Here is an 18,313-nt window from a genome sequence, read left to right as displayed (position 1 = left end):
CCGACAGCTGCCTCTGCTCTGTTGCAGCCTGATCGAGTGTTATCACTATGACAACCTACAGGTACAGGATTCACACAGTGGCAGGAGCTCAGGCTGACCATGGTTGCATGTGCATGGCTCAGAGCAGGGCTCCTCTGCCCTAGAGGGGAGAAAAAGCACATGGAGCCACAGGTGCCTCTCCCCTGCCTGTGTCCTGTCACTTGCTCGGGGTGTAAGGCAGGGTGGGTGTTTTAGAGACATCAGTAGTTAGGATTCTTAATAATCTTCTCTGGGACAAAGTAAAGAGAGAGTAATTTTTCTTCTCAGTTTCCAGAGCCCTTCTTGGGGAAATCACCAGATTTATGAGAATATAAAGCTGCCCTTAAAACTCTGCCTTCTTCAGCGTAATTAAAAGGTAAAACGCTGCCAAACCTCATGTACCCTGCCTGCCTGTGTGTGTGCGTATTGTGTGTGTGTGTGCGCGCATGCACACATTACTTTCTTTCACTACTATGACAGCACATGCTCCCCAAAGCTATTCAAAGCATTAGAAATATAACTCCTCCCTCCAGTGCCCCGTGTATGTGCATGGCTGGGGCTTTCTGCTTCGCCTCACTCCCATCTGATCGCAGGGCTGACAGTCACGACTCTGCTCTACACCTCCAGGCTTCACACAGAGGAGAGGAGGATCGGGGAAAGGAGAGAAGCAGGCACACTACTGCCCTATGGAGCCATCAATAACTTGCTCCCCTCGCAGCAGAATTGCATAGAGAAGGGGAGGGGGGGGAAGGAGGAGGAGGATAAGGGAAAAAAGAAAATCCAGAGAATTCTGCTCTTGTAAATGTAGTGAAACTGAGTGGTTGGAGTTCATTTGCTCAAGAAGAGCAGAGAAGAAAGAGGACATTAAATGAAAAAAAAAAGCAAGAAAGGTCTGTAGCCCTTTTTCCTGATAGTCGCAGTGTTTTAGAGGTAAAATGATTCCTCCGAGCAGCATGACTGAAGTCAGCGTGGATAGCGTGGACAAAGAGAAGGAAGTGGAGAGCACAGAGCAGCCCCCCTCTCCAGCATCAACCACCAGCCAGGAATCAAAGGTACTTGAAGAATTAGATGTTTTCTTTTCCTTTTTATTTTTTTTTTTTAACTCTTCCCTTGTTTTGAAAAGAGATGTGTTGCTTTGATTTTTATTTGCAGCTCTTTGCTAGGATCAGCAGTAGAGTGCTGTGAGCCACCTCTGATTGCGGTGCCTGCTCTGACACTCCTACTTCTGACTTCTGAATTCTCCCTGTCACCTGGGAGGCTCAGGGTTCTGAACTGGAAAAACATTTGCCTTTTGAGATGTTTGTGTCTGCGGAATTTGGTTTGTATTTTTCACCTTCTTAGTACTCAAATGACCTGGGAGGAGTAATGGGGTTCAGGGTAGGGATCGATGCCAACAGATGATTTTAGTTATTTTCACACTGAGCATCAGATCGCTTAAAGGGTTTTGTTCATAGTTGGAAAGATTGATTTTCTCACAGGTGTGGAGAGGAGAATTTTGTTGGGGGCTTGGGATGTTTCACCTGCCTCATCTATTCTGGCAGACCCATCGGTGAACTTTCACTGTTTAACAAGCCAGCAGTTGAAATGGGATATAAGAGGCAGTTTTGGCACAAGAGTCATTATGTACACTACCTGGAAAATGATTTTTTTCCCCCAGCCTTTTATGTATTGATCACTAAATGTGGTTCAATTTACCTTACTGAAAACCAACATCCAGCTCAGACGGCATGACCTCAATTTTTAATTGACTTGCACGTGAAAAGTTTTTCTGTCTGCCAGTATGTGACTTGGAAGATAGAGGGGTAAATGGAGAAAAGTATGAATCTTAGATAATGAATGTTCTCTGCGGCTTTTCTGGATAATGGACTTTTACTTATTCTCTGCTTCCTACTTATGATTGATACCATGATAGCACCTGCTAGATCTTCCTGTAGGCTTCCACAGTGATGCTGTGTGCTGGGTAAACATGTAAGAATAGGGAGGTCCTTGTCACTAAGAGCTTACAGCTGATTAGAGCCTTAGGAAGCACCGTATGAGCAAAACAGCCTGACAGGGAAGGTTTGTGTTGGCCCGTGTTTGAAGGTACTGGCTGCCTGGGTCTAATGTAGGAAGGCTGCTCCTACATCCACAGCCTTCTAATATAGGAAGGCTGTGGAAGGTTATTCCACAGTTACAACTAGGTTTCCGGAGCACGAGTTGCAAGAGTCTCTGTGTGAAGAGTTCTGACGTGGGCTTTGGGATTTTTTTAAGATGCTGTACTCCAAGGAGGATAGCTAAGGTATTCCCTATACAAAACAGCCTCTGTAAAAGAAAAGAGCTCTCCCAGCAACAATAGCATTACCTATTCACACTGTTCACCATACACACTTGGCACTACTGGTATTTACATATACATATTTACATATACGCTGCTGCAGTCTCCCTGGTTAGTGGGAAATGAAAAGTAAATGGATTATGGTTTCAATCCCAGGCTGTAAAAGGATCATTTGATGGGTACCTAAATCTTTTGCAGAGAGCACTTCCCTAGAACTCTGAGTTGTTATTTGTCTGGTGGGAAGCTCAGCCCCCCAGGGAGGTCCCAGAAATAACAGGAGCCTTCACTGCACTGCATGTGCAGGGCTGTGTCCAGGGCCTGGAAGGCTCTGTGCTCCTTCTGCTCCCAGCTACAGTCTTCACTCAGTGCCAAGCAAGTGGATATGGAGCTCGAGATGCTGCTCACATGAGGGACTTTCCCACCGGGTGACAGAGCACTGTGCCCAAAATGAAAGAACAGGCAGGAATCCTAAATCTACAGAGGGAGAAGTGCTACATGTAGGGATCTTTCTTGCTGCATGTGAACATGCTCTTAAGGATGACAAAAGAAGTTAGGCACATCTGGCAAGAGAGCAAATAGACTACTAAATGGTTTATAATCAAACATTCTCATCAGTTTCCTCAGTCTTGTGAGCATTTCAAGTGATATACTGCAATAGGCAAAATCTGTGGCTGTGTAGTTGATACCATTACTTGCATACAGGTATTTTAAGTAAACATATAAACTGTGTATTCACATTTTAGAACTACAGATAAGAAAATGTGTTGTATTATTTTGATAAATGGAGTCAAGAGAGCCCTCAGATCATTAGGAGAATTGCTTTCTTTTTTTTTTTTTGGTCCTAGTAAACTGGAGGATGGAAAAATTCTCAATGATTTCACAAAAACATTATTTTTTATTATTATTTTTTACAAAGGGAGTTGATATACTTCAGAAGCTAAAGACTCTGACAAAAGTATAAATCGGTGTGTGCCAACAGCCTGTGCACAAGTTTTTATCCCATGGTGTCCCCTGCTGAGGGAACTATCCTGTCATTCACAGAGGCCTAACCTTTCTTGAGGTTTCTCTGTTGCATAGGTTAACAAGTTCTTCTCTTCTGCAGTTACTGCAGAACATTTTGTGCAGTATCTAATTACCCCACAATAACTTGTTTCTGTGGCAAAACACTATTATGACTCCAAATATAGAAACAGAAACAACACGGATAATACCAACCTTCAAAATGCATTTGAAAACATTTCAGCAGAAAGACAATTTTAAAAACTAATGTTGAATTAATGTGGAAAGCTTGCTTCCAGTCTTTTTTAAGTAGATCATGGTATCAGATAGTCACTTACAGTACAAAAGTCCAGTAAAAGGGTTTTATCTAGCATACTTCAGACTGTACTCAAAAGATGATACAGTGGAGATATTGCAATTCCTGACTAGCATGAGTTTGAGAGGCAGAACTTTAGGTTGTTACAAGTAGCTGAAACTGTGAGGAATGACTCTCAAAGATTAGTCACACAGATCTGCCACAGGAAAGCAGCTCACTTTTAATAAACACTGAAACTTCCCACTGCTTTTTCTTATGGATCAGGAGTATATTTACAGGTGAGCACACTCAGATGATGAAAGCTGAAAGATCAGTGCATGTCCTCCTTGTCATGAGCATCTTCACAGCTGAATTTCAGTGCAGCTGCTCAGAATGAGGAAATTCAAATGCACTTTCAGTACACCACATTGCCCGGGCCCTATTTACACGTTAGAAGTATATGTTTGCCTTGTGGTGTAGTAGATATATTGTTGTATTCTGTGAATGTGTCTTTGGGATTGTGTGTCCTCAGCTACGTTACACGTAACACCTCCAGTGTACTGTCTTATTAATATAACTTCAAACAGATGTCCAAAGGCTAGTAAACTCACTGTATCTGGGCCATCCTATAGAATTATATATATTGCTGCTGATCTAAAAACCCTAGAGCTTGAATGGTTACGAATGCGACAAAACTAGTAATTAACTTATTAATTTATTGGCTCTGGAAAATATTTGCTTCAGACCTAAGTATGACTTGAGTGGATACTTAAAATATATTAAGAACATAACTTTATGAGGTTACCATATAAATGCATATAATTGCTAATACGATTACATGCATGTGTTTGTAGTCACGTCTCCTACCTGTTTGGATCCTTCACATCTGGCTTCCAAGAAGGCAAATGGCCAGTTTGACAAACAATTTTGTAGAATTACAACTTAGCAGGGGAGGAAGTCATTAGCTAATGGATCCTAAGGAAAGATTTTTTCTTGTTGGTAGCAATTAAAGACACACTGCACACTGGTACAATCTCTAAGTTAGCAATAGAGGCAGAAATCTAGTGGCAGTGATCAGATATTTCTCATGTGTCTTACATGCACACGTACCTTGGAGTTTAATAAAGAAAACTAAAATATAGGGACATATGAGTCAAAAGAAAAGATTCATACACCTGGCAATATTTTTATATGTTTTGGCATAGTTGGCACACAACTCTGTTAGCTTTATCCTTTTTATATTTAGCTGGCATTTCTCAAAGAAGAGGAAAGAGACCATCTGCTGATTTCTCTCTAGGTGTGAGTCAAGGCACTTTTGCTGTATTGTGAATAATGGCTGGGGGTATTCATAGACAATGGACTACATCTTAGAAAATGCCCTTCCCATTTTTAAATTTTAAGGGTACCTGAGCATCTGCTTAAGCTAGCAGCAGAAGGGTTGGTCAGTACTGGACTTCAAACTATTAGTGTTTCATTTAAAATATGTAAAATATCTGTCCAGTTCTTTCATGCACCCCAGAAAGGTTATCAAGCCATGATCCTTGCTATTGGAAGCATTCTGTCATGTAGAAGTTACTTACTTGTAGACAGCAGTGGATATCTGTGAAGGCCAAATATTCTTTCACAGCTTTGTCCATTTCCATCTACTTTTTATAAGCTTCAGCTGCAATTGTGATGTGCTGCAGTAATACATCTTTGGTGTGAATGCTCCACACCATGATTTCATTGTCCTGACAAATTGCTTACACTTGGGTCTGTTAAGTAAGTTGAACAGATGAAAAATGAAAAAGAAAAAAGAAAAAAAAAAAAAAAGAAAAAACACTCAAATTAAATATGGCATTTGGACTATACGTTTCACAAAATAAATGAATCCATCAGTCTGACACTTCCGTACATGGTCTATTCAGCAGACACTATTCAGGGAAATGCAGGCTATCTTCAAATTCAGGAAAGACAATTCAGGAGATGTAGCACAATTGTACTTTCTAACATGATATATAATACATAAAATGGAAGTTTTTGAAAAGCAGTGAACCAAGTAAACCATACAGTGCTGAAGTTCAAGATGTAGACATAAGTTATTTATATACCCAAATCAGTCAAAAAGGTTGAACTTACTTTGTCCTGTCCTACTGGTCTAGTGGAGCAGTATTGCTTATGTAAATTTTCAAAACCAGGTGTTAATATTAGATACTGAACTAACATAAACAACTTGAAACTCTTTGGATTTTAATAGGATTCTGTGAGATTTAAATCATGTAGGATTTGTGCTATGCAGTTACACAGAGATCTTCCCTACTTAAATAGTTAATACTTTATGAGGCTCCATGGATGGTTATGAATAATGGATAATGAATATTTATTTTATAAATGAATATTTTAAAAAGGCAGGGAGTACGGTGTACAGTTAGTGTTTCACCCTCCATACTAGTGATTAATATTCAGTATGTAAACTACTGCTACAGTCTTCAAAGGAACCCCAACCAGCTTTAAAAAATCTTGTGGAAGCATAAGAAAAAAAGGGTTCTCCTTAATCTTACCCACATGCCTCTGCATAAAACAGTGAGTATGTACTGTGAAGGTAAGACGAAGGGAAAGCAATGAGCTTAACTATTTTAATGTGTTACTTTTTCATGAAGTGTTAGATCAGATTATGTACAGGAGGATTTCCTTAGGAGCAAGAAAGTAATACTCTGTTCCTATCAATAATTTCTTGAGCAGTTCTTACATTTACATTTATTTTGGCCTTTCTCTCTTTCTTAATCTTTCCCTGATTAAAACACTCTGGTATTGCTTTTGCTTTGATATATATATGTCAGATCATTTCTTAGGCTCATTGAGGTATCTAAGGCAAAACAGAAATGTCATTTCACTCTCTTCCATCCACACTTTCTACTTTGCCAAAATGAAGAAAGTGTCTAATATCTTTCAACAACTAAAGATGACTTGACTTAACTCTGAAGTGGTTAAAAAAAAAAAAAAAAAAAGATTTACTAAGAAGTGCAAATTTTCACTGAAACAAAACAAGTTGTCTTCAAAGCTGGAAGACAGTCCAGCCCTACTATCACAGCCTGTTACCCTGTACCCTGTACTCTTTTTCAGAAAGTAATGCTATTGAATTCAGAATTTACTGCCACTTCTTTTGAAAGGCTGTCTCAACACCTGGATGAGGTGTTGAGACACGATGGATGAGGTGTTGAGACATCTCAATGGCTATGAGATGCCCTCTGCTCTCCTCTTCCTTCTAACTCCAGTTTAATTTAATTTCTGTCCAGCTTGTGTAGCATTGTATTTTTCACAGAACCACACAATTGAAAGGGTTGGAAGGGACCTCGAAAGATCATCGGGTCCAACCCCCCTGCCAAACAAGTTCCTTAGAGCAGGCTGCCCAGGTAGGCGTCCAGATGGGCCTTGAATATCTCCAGAGAAGGAGACTCCCTGGGCAGCCTGTTCCAGTGCTCCGTCACCCTCACTGTGAAGAAGTTCTTTCGCATGTTGGTGAGGAACTTTCTGTGCTCTGTCTTGTGGCCATTACCCCTTGTCCTGTCCCCACAAACCACTGAAGAGAGGTTGGCCAAATCCCTCTGTCTCCCACACCTCAAGTATTCATACACATTGATGAGATCCCCTCTCAGTATTCTTTTCTCCAGGCTGAACACACCCAGGTCTCTCAGCCTAGGGAAGCTGCTCCAGGCCCCGTATCATCTTTGTGGCCCTCCGCTGGACTCTTTCCAGGAGATCCCCATCTTTTTTGTACTGGGGAGCCCAGAACTGGACACAGTACTCCAGGTGAAGCCTGACCAGGGCAGAGTAGAGGGGGAGGATTGCCTCCCTTGACCTGCTGGCCACGCTCCTTTTAATGCACACCAGGATCCCTTGTCTTTCTTGGCCATGAGTGCACAGTGCTGGCTCATGGTCAACCTGTCGTCCATGAGGACCCCCAGGTCCTTCTCCTCAGAGCTCCTCTCCAGTAGGTCATCCCCCAGCCTGTACTGATACATGTGGTTGTTCCTTCCCACGTGCAGGACTCTACACTTGTTAAACCTCATTTAGTTTCTTCCTGCCCATCTTTCCAGCCTGCCCAGGTCTTGCTGAATGGCAGCACAGGCTTCTGGCATGTCAGCCACTCCTCCCAGCTTTGTGTCATCAGCATACTTGCTGAAGGCAGACACTATTCCCTCAAGGTCGTCGATGAAAATGTTGAACAAGACTGGACCCAGCACTGACCCCAGGGGAACACCGCTAGTCACAGGTCTCCAGCCGGACTCTGCGCCACCGATCACCACCCTCTGAGCTCGGCCAGTCAACCAGTTCTCAACCCACCTTGCTGTCCACTCCTCTATCCCACACTTTCTCAGCTTTGCTATCAGGATGTCATGGGAGGCAGTATGGAAAGCCTTGCTAAAGTCAAGGTAGATGACATCCACTGCTCTCCACCCATCTACCCAGCTGGTGATGCCATTATGATGGCATCATAAGGCAACAAGGTTGGTCGAGCACATCTTCCCCTTGGTGAATCCATGCCGACTACTCCTCATAACATTCTTCTCTTCCAATTGCTTGGAGATGGCATCCAGAACAAACTGTTCCAACACCTTTCCATTTTTGATAATGTTACTTTAGTTCAAACAGTTTTTTCCTTTATTGGAAAAAAAATCTGTGCTTCCATCAATTACTTTTGTATCTCTTTTGAGCCTTTTATTTTCTAGACAAAAGAAGGCAGGCTGATATAACATTAACTCTCCATTCTTCATCTCATTCTAGTAGCAGATCTGTGCACCTGTTTCAATTTTTGAATAATCTTTCTTGAAAAAGGGTGACTGAATTTGTGCACAGTATTCTGTATATGACCTTGTACAATACTACTACTACTTCACTAACTTTCCCAGGAACCCTGCTTCTGTTGCCTTTTAGGTCCTTCCTGTACCTTGTTTATGTCTCCTCATCACTCTTTGGTCAACCTGAGGTCACCATTCATTTTCTCCTCTATAATTTCCAGTGAATAGTGTAGATTTGTCCATCCTCATCTGGAGTGGTTTGGAACAGGTCTCAGGTGCCTTGCATTTGCACTGTTGAGCTTTCATAATATTTCTGTGATTCCAACCCTCAAGCCCCAGGCCTTCTCAGTTTTGACGATGCCTCCAGCCTCATGTCAGAAGGAAATGGACTTCACAGAATCACAGAATTTTTCTAGGTTGGAAGAGACCACAAGATCATCGAGTCCAACCTCTGACCTAACGCTAACAGTCCCCACTAAACCATAGCCCTAAGCTCTACATCTAAACGTCTTTTGAAGACTTCCAGGGATGGTGACTCCACTACTTCCCTGGGCAGCCCATTCCAATGCCTAACAACCCTTTCAGTAAAGAAGTTCTGCCTAACATCTAACCTAAAACTCCCCTGGTGCAACTTAAGCCCATTCCCCCTCGTCCTGTCAACAGGCACGTGGGAGAACAGACCAACCCCCACCTCGCTACAGCCTCCCTTGAGGTACCTATAGAGAGCGATAAGGTCACCCCTGAGCCTCCTTTTCTCCAGGCTGAACAAACCCAGCTCCCTCAGCCGCTCCTCGTAGGACTTGTTCTCCAGGCCCCTCACCAGCTTCGTCGCCCTTCTCTGGACCCGCTCAAGCACCTCGATGTCGTTCTTGTAGCAAGGGGCCCAAAACTGAACACAGTACTCGAGGTGCGGCCTCACCAGAGCTGAGTACAGCGGGACGATCACCTCCCTAGCCCTGCTGGTCACACTGTTTCTGATACAAGCCAGGATGCCGTTGGCCTTCTTGGCCACCTGAGCACACTGCTGCCTCATATTCAGCTGACTATCAACCAATACTCCCAGGTCCTTCTCTGCCAGGCAGCTTTCTAACAACTCATCTCCCAGCCTGTAGCTCTGCTTGGGGTTATTGCGCCCCAGGTGAAGGACCCGGCACTTGGCCTCATTTAACTTCATAGAGTTGGCGTCAGCCCATCAGTCCAGCCTATCCAGATCCTCCTGCAGAGCCTTCCTACCCTTGAGCATATCGACACACGCACCTAACTTGGTGTCATCTGCAAACTTACTGAGGGTGCACTCGATGCCCTCGTCCAGATCATCGATGAAGATATTAAAGAGGACCGGCCCCAGCACCGAGCCCTGGGGGACGCCACTAGTGACTGGCCTCCAACTGGACTTGACTCCATTCACCACAACTCTTTGGGCCCGGCTATCCAGCCAGTTTTTAACCCAATGAAGCGTGTGCCAGTCCAAGCCAAGAGCAGCCAGTTTCTTGAGGAGAATGCTGTGGGAGACGGTGTCAAAAGCCTTGCTGAAGTCAAGGTAGACCACATCTACAGCCTTTCCCTCGTCCACCCAGCGCGTCACTTTGTCATAGAAGAAGATCAGGTTCGTCAAGCAGGATCTGCCTTTCATAAATCCATGCTGACTGGGCCTGATCGCCTGCTTGCCCTGTAAGTGCTGCGTGATGACTCTCAGGAGGATCTGCTCCATGAGCTTCCCTGGCACTGAGGTCAAACTGACAGGCCTGTAGTTTCCCGGGTCTGCCCTCCGGCCCTTCTTGTAGATGGGCGTCACATTTGCTAGCCGCCAGTCAACTGGGACCTCCCCCGATCGCCAGGACTGCTGATAAATGATGGACAGTGGCTTGGCCAGCTCTTCCACCAGTTCTCTCAGTACCCTCGGGTGGATCCCATCCGGCCCCATCGACTTGTGCACATCCAAGTGCCGTAGCAGGTCACCAACCAGTTCTTCATGGATAGTGAGGGCCACATCCTGCTCCCCATCCCCTTCCACCAGCTCAGGGTACTGAGTATCCAGAGAACGACCGGTATTGCCGCTAAAGACTGAGGCAAAGAAGGCATTGAGCACCTCCGCCTTTTCCTCATCTCTTGTAACTAAGTTTCCCCCCGCATCCAGTAAAGGATGGAGATTCTCCTTAGTCCTCCTTTTTGTGTTGATGTATTTCTAGAAACGTTTTTTGTTATCTTTAACGGCAGTAGCCAGATCGAGCTCCAGATGAGCTTTGGCCTTCCTAATTTTGTCCCTGCACAGCCTCGCTACATCCTTAAAGTCCTCCCTAGTGGCCTGCCCACTTTTCCAAAGATTATAAACCCTCTTTTTTCTCCTAAGATCAAGCCACAATTCTCTGTTGAGCCAGGCTGGTCTTCTTCCCCGCCAGCTCGTCTTTGGGCACGTGGGGACAGACCGTTCCTGCGCCATTAAGATTTCCCTCTTGAAGAGCGCCCAGCCTTCCTGGACCCCTCTACCCTTCAGAATCGCCTCCCAAGGGACTCCACGAACTAGTGTCCCGAGCAGCTCAAAGTCAGCCCTCCGAAAGTCCAATACAGTGGTTTTACTGGTCCCTTCCTGGCCTCGCCAAGAATAGTGAACTCCACCATTTCGTGGTCACTCTGCCCAAGACAGCTCCCAACAATCACATCCTCCACCAGTCCTTCTCTGTTTGTGAAGAGAAGGTCTAGCGGGCCACCACCCCTGGTAGGTTCACTAACCAGCTGCGACAGGAAGCTATCTTCCACGCTCTCCAGAAACCTCCTAGACTGCTTTCTCAGGGCTGTGTTGTGCTTCCAGGATATGTCAGGGAAGTTGAAGTCCCCCACGAGAACAAGCGCTGAAGATTTCGCAACTTCTGTCAGCTGCCTGTAGAATTCCTCATCCATCTCCTCATCCTGGTTCAGCGGTCTATAGCAGACCCCAACCAGGACACTAGCCTTGTTGTCCCTGCCGATCCTAACCCAAAGGGACTCAACCTTATCATTCCCAGCCTCGAGTTCTACAACCTCGAAAGACTCTCTAATATAGAGAGCCACACCACCACCCTTTCTGTGCTGCCTGTCCCTTCTGAAGAGCTTATAGCCAGGCATTGCAGTACTCCAGTCATGAGACTGGTCCCACCACGTCTCCGTGATGGCAACCAAGTCGTAGCTTGCCTGCTGCACAATGGCTTCCAGCTCCTCCTGTTTGTTACCCATGCTGCGTGCATTGGTGTAGATGCACTTCAGCTGGGCCATTGCCTTATCCTCCGGCCTTGCCATTGTTTCCCCTGGCACAGCCCCAACAATCCTAGCCTCAGCCCCATCCCCCTTCCTACCTAGTTTAAAGCCCTCTCAATGAGCCCTGCCAGCTCCTGGCCCAGGATCCTTTTTCCCCTAAAAGATAGGGACCCGTCTGCGGCCATCAGGCCAGGTGCTGAGTAAAGTGCCCCATGATCGAAAAACCCAAGATTTCTGCATTGGCACCAGCCCCTGAGCCACGTGTTTAACAGGTGGGCTTTCCGTGTCCTCTCTGTACCCCTCCCTGCCACTGTAGGGATGGATGAAAACACCACCTGCACTCCCGCTCCATCCACTAACTGACCCAGCCCCCTAAAGTCTTGTTTGATAGCCTTCAGGCTTCTCTCTTCAATGTCATCACTGCCCGCCTGGACTATCAAAAGAGGATAATAATCAGAGGGGCGTACCAGGTTGGGAAGCTAACTTATCTAAACTTTGCATCAAATTCAGTAATGAAAATACAGAGAGCAAGACTGGCCCTAAGATGGCCAGTGTTGTTCTTTGAAGAACTCCACTAATGACCTTCCTTCGAGTTAGTACGGCTTTCAGCAGTTGCAATCTTCCACTGAACTGACTTTCCTTTCTATCTTACAATATCTCCACTATTATTTCCCATCTTTTAAAGCTTAGCTAATAGATTCCTATTTGCTAGCATGCTGAAAAAATAATAAAATCTGAATAGACAGAATCTACCTCAACCTAGCACATTGTCTATGCCTGGAATATTTTTCATCTTATCCAAGACAACCGGTCTACAAGGTTTTAGGGTTTTTTTGTTTGTTTGTTTTTTCTATATTCATTGAGCAATGCTAAAGTCAGACCTACAAATAATTTGCTGGGATCTCTTTTCCCCTTTCTTGAAACAGGCTGTCGTACCATCTATTTCTGCAAACTCTTTCCTATTATTCTTATTTTTTTGCCCCAGGATCATTGTTCTGGGAAGAAAGTGAGATGAAGTGTTCATTAAGTTCTGAGCCTACCTTTTATCCCATCTTTACTGTACCTCAGCCTATTTCTTTACCTTTCCTCAGCTTGCATCAATCCTTTGACATTTCCTTAAATGCCTTTTGCAGGGACTCTCATCTTTTCTTGTCAATTAACATGCTTAAACCTAAGCAACTCAGCTTGAAAGATCTGATTTTATTTGCATAATGTATTTGTTTGCAGTTTTCTTTTTTCTCTTTTTCTTTCTCTTGCTCCCCTCTCCACCATTTTTTGTGGGCTGTGTATTTTCCTAATTTCCTTTTTGAGGTAACTATTTTCATGTAGTTTGCCAGGAACACACATGCACAGAATATTTTTATTTCCTTTCATTTCATGTTCCAGATAGTATTAACATATTTGCTTTGATGAAATTCTACACCTCTTATAAGTGCATCCAATATCTGACAGTTTCTGTTCAGTCTTCTTTACCAACAAAGCACATCTCTAACCTGATACCTCATGGCTAGCAAAGGCCAAAGCTATTGCACCACCCATGGCCGTGTGTGTTCATCAGCTCTTAGTACTTGCTGACAGCCAGCACTCATTAGCAGAGATGCAGTGACTGCCTACATTGCTATGCTGCTTTCCAGTCCACTGCTAAGACCTTCATACATCTTTTGGTGGACGTTAATTCAGACATATTCTAGCTTGTATCCTTCTGTGTCACATTCCAGAGTGTTATGTGGTGTAAAATAAATCCCTACGGAGTTGAAAGTGGTGAAGGCTTTGAATTTCTTCAAGGAAATGTAGCACATCAAAGGCTATCTTCCTGAACTACCAAACATTGTTTAGAGGTTCATTTTTTCCTTACAGTTTATTTAATTTAAACGGAAGTATATCATTACAACCTGATTCCAAACTGTTGTTTATATGTCCTTCCATGACAAGTATTTTTCCTTTTGCCTACCTGAGCCATTGATGTATACTCATGATGGGTAGAAGATTGTATCAGACTCATATTTGATAATTTTTCCCCATGTTTGTCAGGCAGAAGACTAATCTTTTAGTAGTGAATGCACGAGTCGAATATTCTTGACTCTGTATTCAGCTCTGCATAACTGCATAGGCAAATGGCCAATCAATGTTAAATGCACTGCCTTTTCCAAGCGAGTATCTATATTCTAACTTAAGCTTAAGCAAACATTGTATGTTCATTAGTAAAGATGACCAGCTGTGAAAATGATAACTCTATGTGTGAATGACTGAAATAACTTGATCTTGTTTTCCTTTGGCATGTGATCCTTCTCCAAGAAACTCCCTTGGTTAGACAGACCAGCTGATACCATACATGCTTCTTGATAGGGAAACTTGCAAAACATATCTACAATGGAAGTCTGAAAAGCAGACTTCTTAAGTCTTTGACATCACCAGTTAAATATGTTAAATGGTTTGCATATCTTCTTATTTCTTTAAAAAATGTGTTGCATGTCTGTACTCACAAGAATGTGCTAGGCAGTCACAGAAGTTTCCTCATTGGCCAATGCATTTCTTAGGTCACATGTTTTCAGCTGTTGAGAGTAGTTTACTAAGCATTTTCACATATAAGTGTTACAGTTTAAGGGCTGCAGTAATGAAGCTGTTAAAACTACCCCAGCATTAATAAGTATTAGAGTGGGGTGTTTCCCAGCAGCAGGAGGCTGCAAGTTCAACGCAGAATTGCAAGAGTCCTTTAGGTGAGTAACAGTGACAACTTCAATGCCTTTCTTTTCTTGAGACATAATATGCTCCATTTCTGAGTGCTATTTAAAAGCTTTATTAAAATGCCACACATGCACTGCTTTATTAATAAAGATCATTTTAGCAGTCTAGTGTTCTGAATAGAAAAGCAAAATGCACCTGACCTACAGTAACGGATGATTAGATTTGATTCAGAAAGGAGCAAAATACTAGAAACTGGTATTCACAAAACTATTAAAATCAGTATTTAGGATTTTTTTTTCTTAGCTTGTTTTTCAGAGTAAGACAAAGGAATATAGGCTACAGAGGCATAGCTCAGGTGAGCGAGAAAATTCAACCTGACAGGTTTCTGTAGTAAATGCTGTTAAATATGGTTTTAGAGCTGAACTCAAATTTCTGCTACCCCCATATTTAACTTCATTTGATTTTTACAAAAATTATTCATGCATAGTGAAGGGAAGCACCAGCTTTTGTAGGCCAAAAGTCAGATTTCTGACCTGATGCGTACAAAAGTCACTTCCTCACATACCACACATATAGGTGTACTATTCCCTATTGGTTTGCTAGTGTTTCTCCTGCCAGTTTAAACAGTGGGGCAATTATTCTGAAAACCAAAATATCTTAGGATTGAACAGGGAAACTGACAATACTATCCCCACCACACTTGCTCCTGTGTATACACAGGTTGAGCAATACCTTGGACTGGGCACCTCAGTCACAGAATGATCTAGGTTGGAAGAGAAGTCCAAGATCACTTAGTCCAACCTCTGACCTAACACTAACAAGTCCTTCATTGAACCACTAAACCATATCACTAAGCTCTACATCTTTTAAACATGTTTTAAAGACCTCCAGGGATGGTGACTCAACCACTTCCCTGGGCAGCCCATTCCAATGCCTAACAACCCTTTCAGTAAAGAAGTTCTTCCTAATATCCAATCTAACCCCCCTGGTGCAACTCTAGCCCATTCCCCTTCATCCTGTCAACAGGCACGTGGAAGAATAGACTAATCCCCACTTCACTACAGCCTCCTTTAAAATACCTATAGAGTGTGGTAAGGTCACCCCTGAGCCTCCTCTTCTCCAGGCTGAGCAATCACAGCTCCCTCAGCTGCTCCTCATAAGACTTGTTCTCCAGACCCCTCACCAGCTTCGCTGCCCTTCTCTTGGCTTACTCGAGCACCTCAATGTCCTTCTTCTAGCGAGGGGCCCAAAACTGAATACAGTACTCGAGGTGCAGCCTCACCAGAGCCAAATACAGGGCAACAATCACTTCCCTAGACCTGCTAGCCACACTGGTTCTTATACAAGCCAAGATGCTGTTGGCCTTCTTCGCCACCTGAGCACACTGCTGCCTCATATTCAGCTGACTATCAACCAATACTCCCAGGTCCTTCTCTGCCAGGCAGCTTTCTAACAACTCATCTCCCAGCCTGTAGCTCTGCTTGGGGTTGTTGTGCCCCAGGTGCAGGACCCAGCACTTGGCCTTGTTGAACTTCATGCAGTTGGCCTCAGCCCATCGGTGCAGCCTATCCAGATCCTCCTGCAGAGCCTTCCTACCCTTGAGCAGATCGACACATGCACCTAACTTGGTGTCATCTGCAAACTTACTGAGGGTGCACTCCATCCCCTCATCCAGATCATCAATAAAGATATTAAAGAGAACTGGCCCTAGTACTGAGACCTGGGGGACTCCACTAGTGACTGGCCTCCAACTGGATTTAACTCTATTCACCACAACTCTTTGGGCCCGGCTACCCAGACAGTTTCTAACCCAATGAAGCATACGATGCCAGTCCAAGCCACGAGCAGTCAGTTTCTTGAGGAGAATGTTGTGGGAAATGGTGTCAAAAGCCTCACTGAAGTCAAGGTAGACCACATCCACAGCCTTTCCCTCATCCACTAAGCACGTCACTTTGTCATGGAAGGAGATCAGGTTCGTCAAGCAGGACCTGCCTTTCATAAACCCATGCTGACTGGGCCTGATCACCTGGTTGCCCTGTAAGTGCTGCATGATGGCACTCAAGATAATCTGCTCCATGAACTTACCTGGTACTGAAATGAAACTAACAGGCCTATAGTTTCCCGGGCCTACCTTTCAGCCCTTCTTGTAGATGGGCGTCACTTTTGCTAGCCACCAGTCAACTGGGACCTCCCCCGATCGCCGGGACTGCTGATAAATGATAGAAAGCAGCTTGGCCAGCTCTTCCGCCAGTTCTCTCAGTACCCTCGGGTGGATCCCATCTGGCCCCATTGACTTGCGTACATCCAAGTGCTTTAACAGGTCACTAAACATTTTGTCGTGGATAATGAGGGCCACATTCTGCTCCCCATACCCTTCCACCAGCTCAGGGTACTGGGTATCCAGAGAACAACTGATCTTGCTGCTAACAACTGAAGCAAAGAAGGCATTCAGCATCTCAGCCTTTTCCACATCTCTCGTCACTGTTTCCCCCTGCATCCAGTAAAGGATGGAGATTCTCCTTAATTGTTCTTTTTGTTTTAATGTATTTATAAAAACATTTTCTGTTGTCTTTAACAGCAGTAGTCAGATTGAGCTCCAGATGAGCTTTGGCCTTTCTAATTTTGTCCCTACACATCCTTACAATATCCTTATAATCCTTCTGAGTGGCCCACCCTCTTTTCCAAAAAAGAGGGTTCTCATAAACCCTCTTTTTTTCTCCTAAGCTCTAGCCACAGCTCTGTTCAGCCAGGCTAGTCTTCTTCCTTGCCCACGTGTCTTTGGGCACATGGGGACAGACTGCTGCTGAGCCATTAACATTTCGTTCTTGAAGAGTGTCCAACCTTCCTGGACTCCTCTGCCCTTCAGAACTGCCTCCCAGGGGACTCTGCGAACCAGTGTCCTAAACAGCTCAAAGTCTGCCCTCTGGAAGTCCAAGACAGCAGTTTTACTGATCCCGCTACTGACTTCGCCAAAAATAGAGAACTACCATTTCATGGTCACTCTGCCCAAGACAGCTCCCACCAGTCCTTCTCTGTCTGTGAACAGAAGGTCCAGCAGGGCACCTCCCCTGCTAGGCTCAATAACCAGCTGTGTCAGGAAGCTATCTTCCACACTCTCCAGAAATCTCCTAGACTGCTTTCTCTGGGCTGTGTTGTGCTTCCAGGATATGTCTGGGAAGTTGAAGTCCCCCACGAGAACAAATGCAGGTGATTTCACAACTTCTGCCAGCTGCCTGTAGAACTCCTCATCCATCTCCTCATCCTGGTTCGGCGGTCTATAACAGACCCCCACCAGGATGCTTGCCGTGTTGGCCTTCCTGCTGATCCTAACCCATAGGGACTCAACCTTATCATTCCCAGCCTCAAGTTCCACGATATCAAAACTTTCTCTGATATAGAGAGCCACACCACCACCCCTTCCATGCTGCCTGTCCCTTCTGAAGAGTCTATAGCCAGACATTACAGCACTCCAGTCATGAGAGTGGTCCCACCACATTTCTGTGATGGCAACCAAGTCATAGCCTGCCTGCCACACGATGGCTTCCAGTTCCTCCTGTTTGTTGCCCATGCTGCGTGCATTAGTGTAGATGCACTTCAGTTGGGCCATTGCCTTCTCTCCCAGCCTTGCCATTGTTACCCCTGGAACAGCTCTAACAAGCCTTGTTTCAGCCCCATCTGCCTTCTCACCTAGTTTAAAGCCCTCTCAATGAGAGCCCTGCCAGCTCCTGGACTGGTGTCTGTTTTCCCCTTCAAGACAGGTGGGACCCATCTCATCTGCAGTTAGCAGGCCGGGTGCTGAGTAAAGCACCCCATGGTGAAAATAAATAAACAAATAAATTCCTATGTTGGCACCAGCCTCTGAGCCACCTGCTTATCAGGTGGGCTTTCTGGATCCTCTGTGCACCCCTCCCTGCCACAGTAGGGATGGAGGAAAACATGACCTGTACTCTTGCTCCATCTACTAATTGTCCCAGTCCCCTAAAGTCCCATTTG

At 44.6% G+C, this 18,313-nt stretch overlaps 1 protein-coding gene across 1 annotated transcript in view; it reads left to right on the top strand.

Annotated features, from left to right (window-relative positions):
- Positions 1-580: 580 nt before the first annotated feature.
- STAC (SH3 and cysteine rich domain) overlaps positions 581-18,313 on the top strand; it is an 83,494-nt gene continuing 65,761 nt past the window's right edge. The window contains exon 1 of the mRNA XM_084511662.1: positions 581-1,070. Within this exon, the coding sequence (XP_084367788.1) occupies positions 954-1,070 (117 nt within the window). The 5' untranslated portion in view covers positions 581-953. The remainder of the gene's footprint in view (positions 1,071-18,313) is intronic.

This window comes from Aythya ferina (genome assembly GCF_964211825.1).
Source record: "Aythya ferina genome assembly, chromosome: 2".
NCBI classification, from domain to species: Eukaryota; Metazoa; Chordata; class Aves; order Anseriformes; family Anatidae; genus Aythya; species Aythya ferina.
The sequence above is the reverse complement of the archived record's forward strand: the minus strand, read 5'-3'. Positions and strand labels throughout refer to the sequence as shown.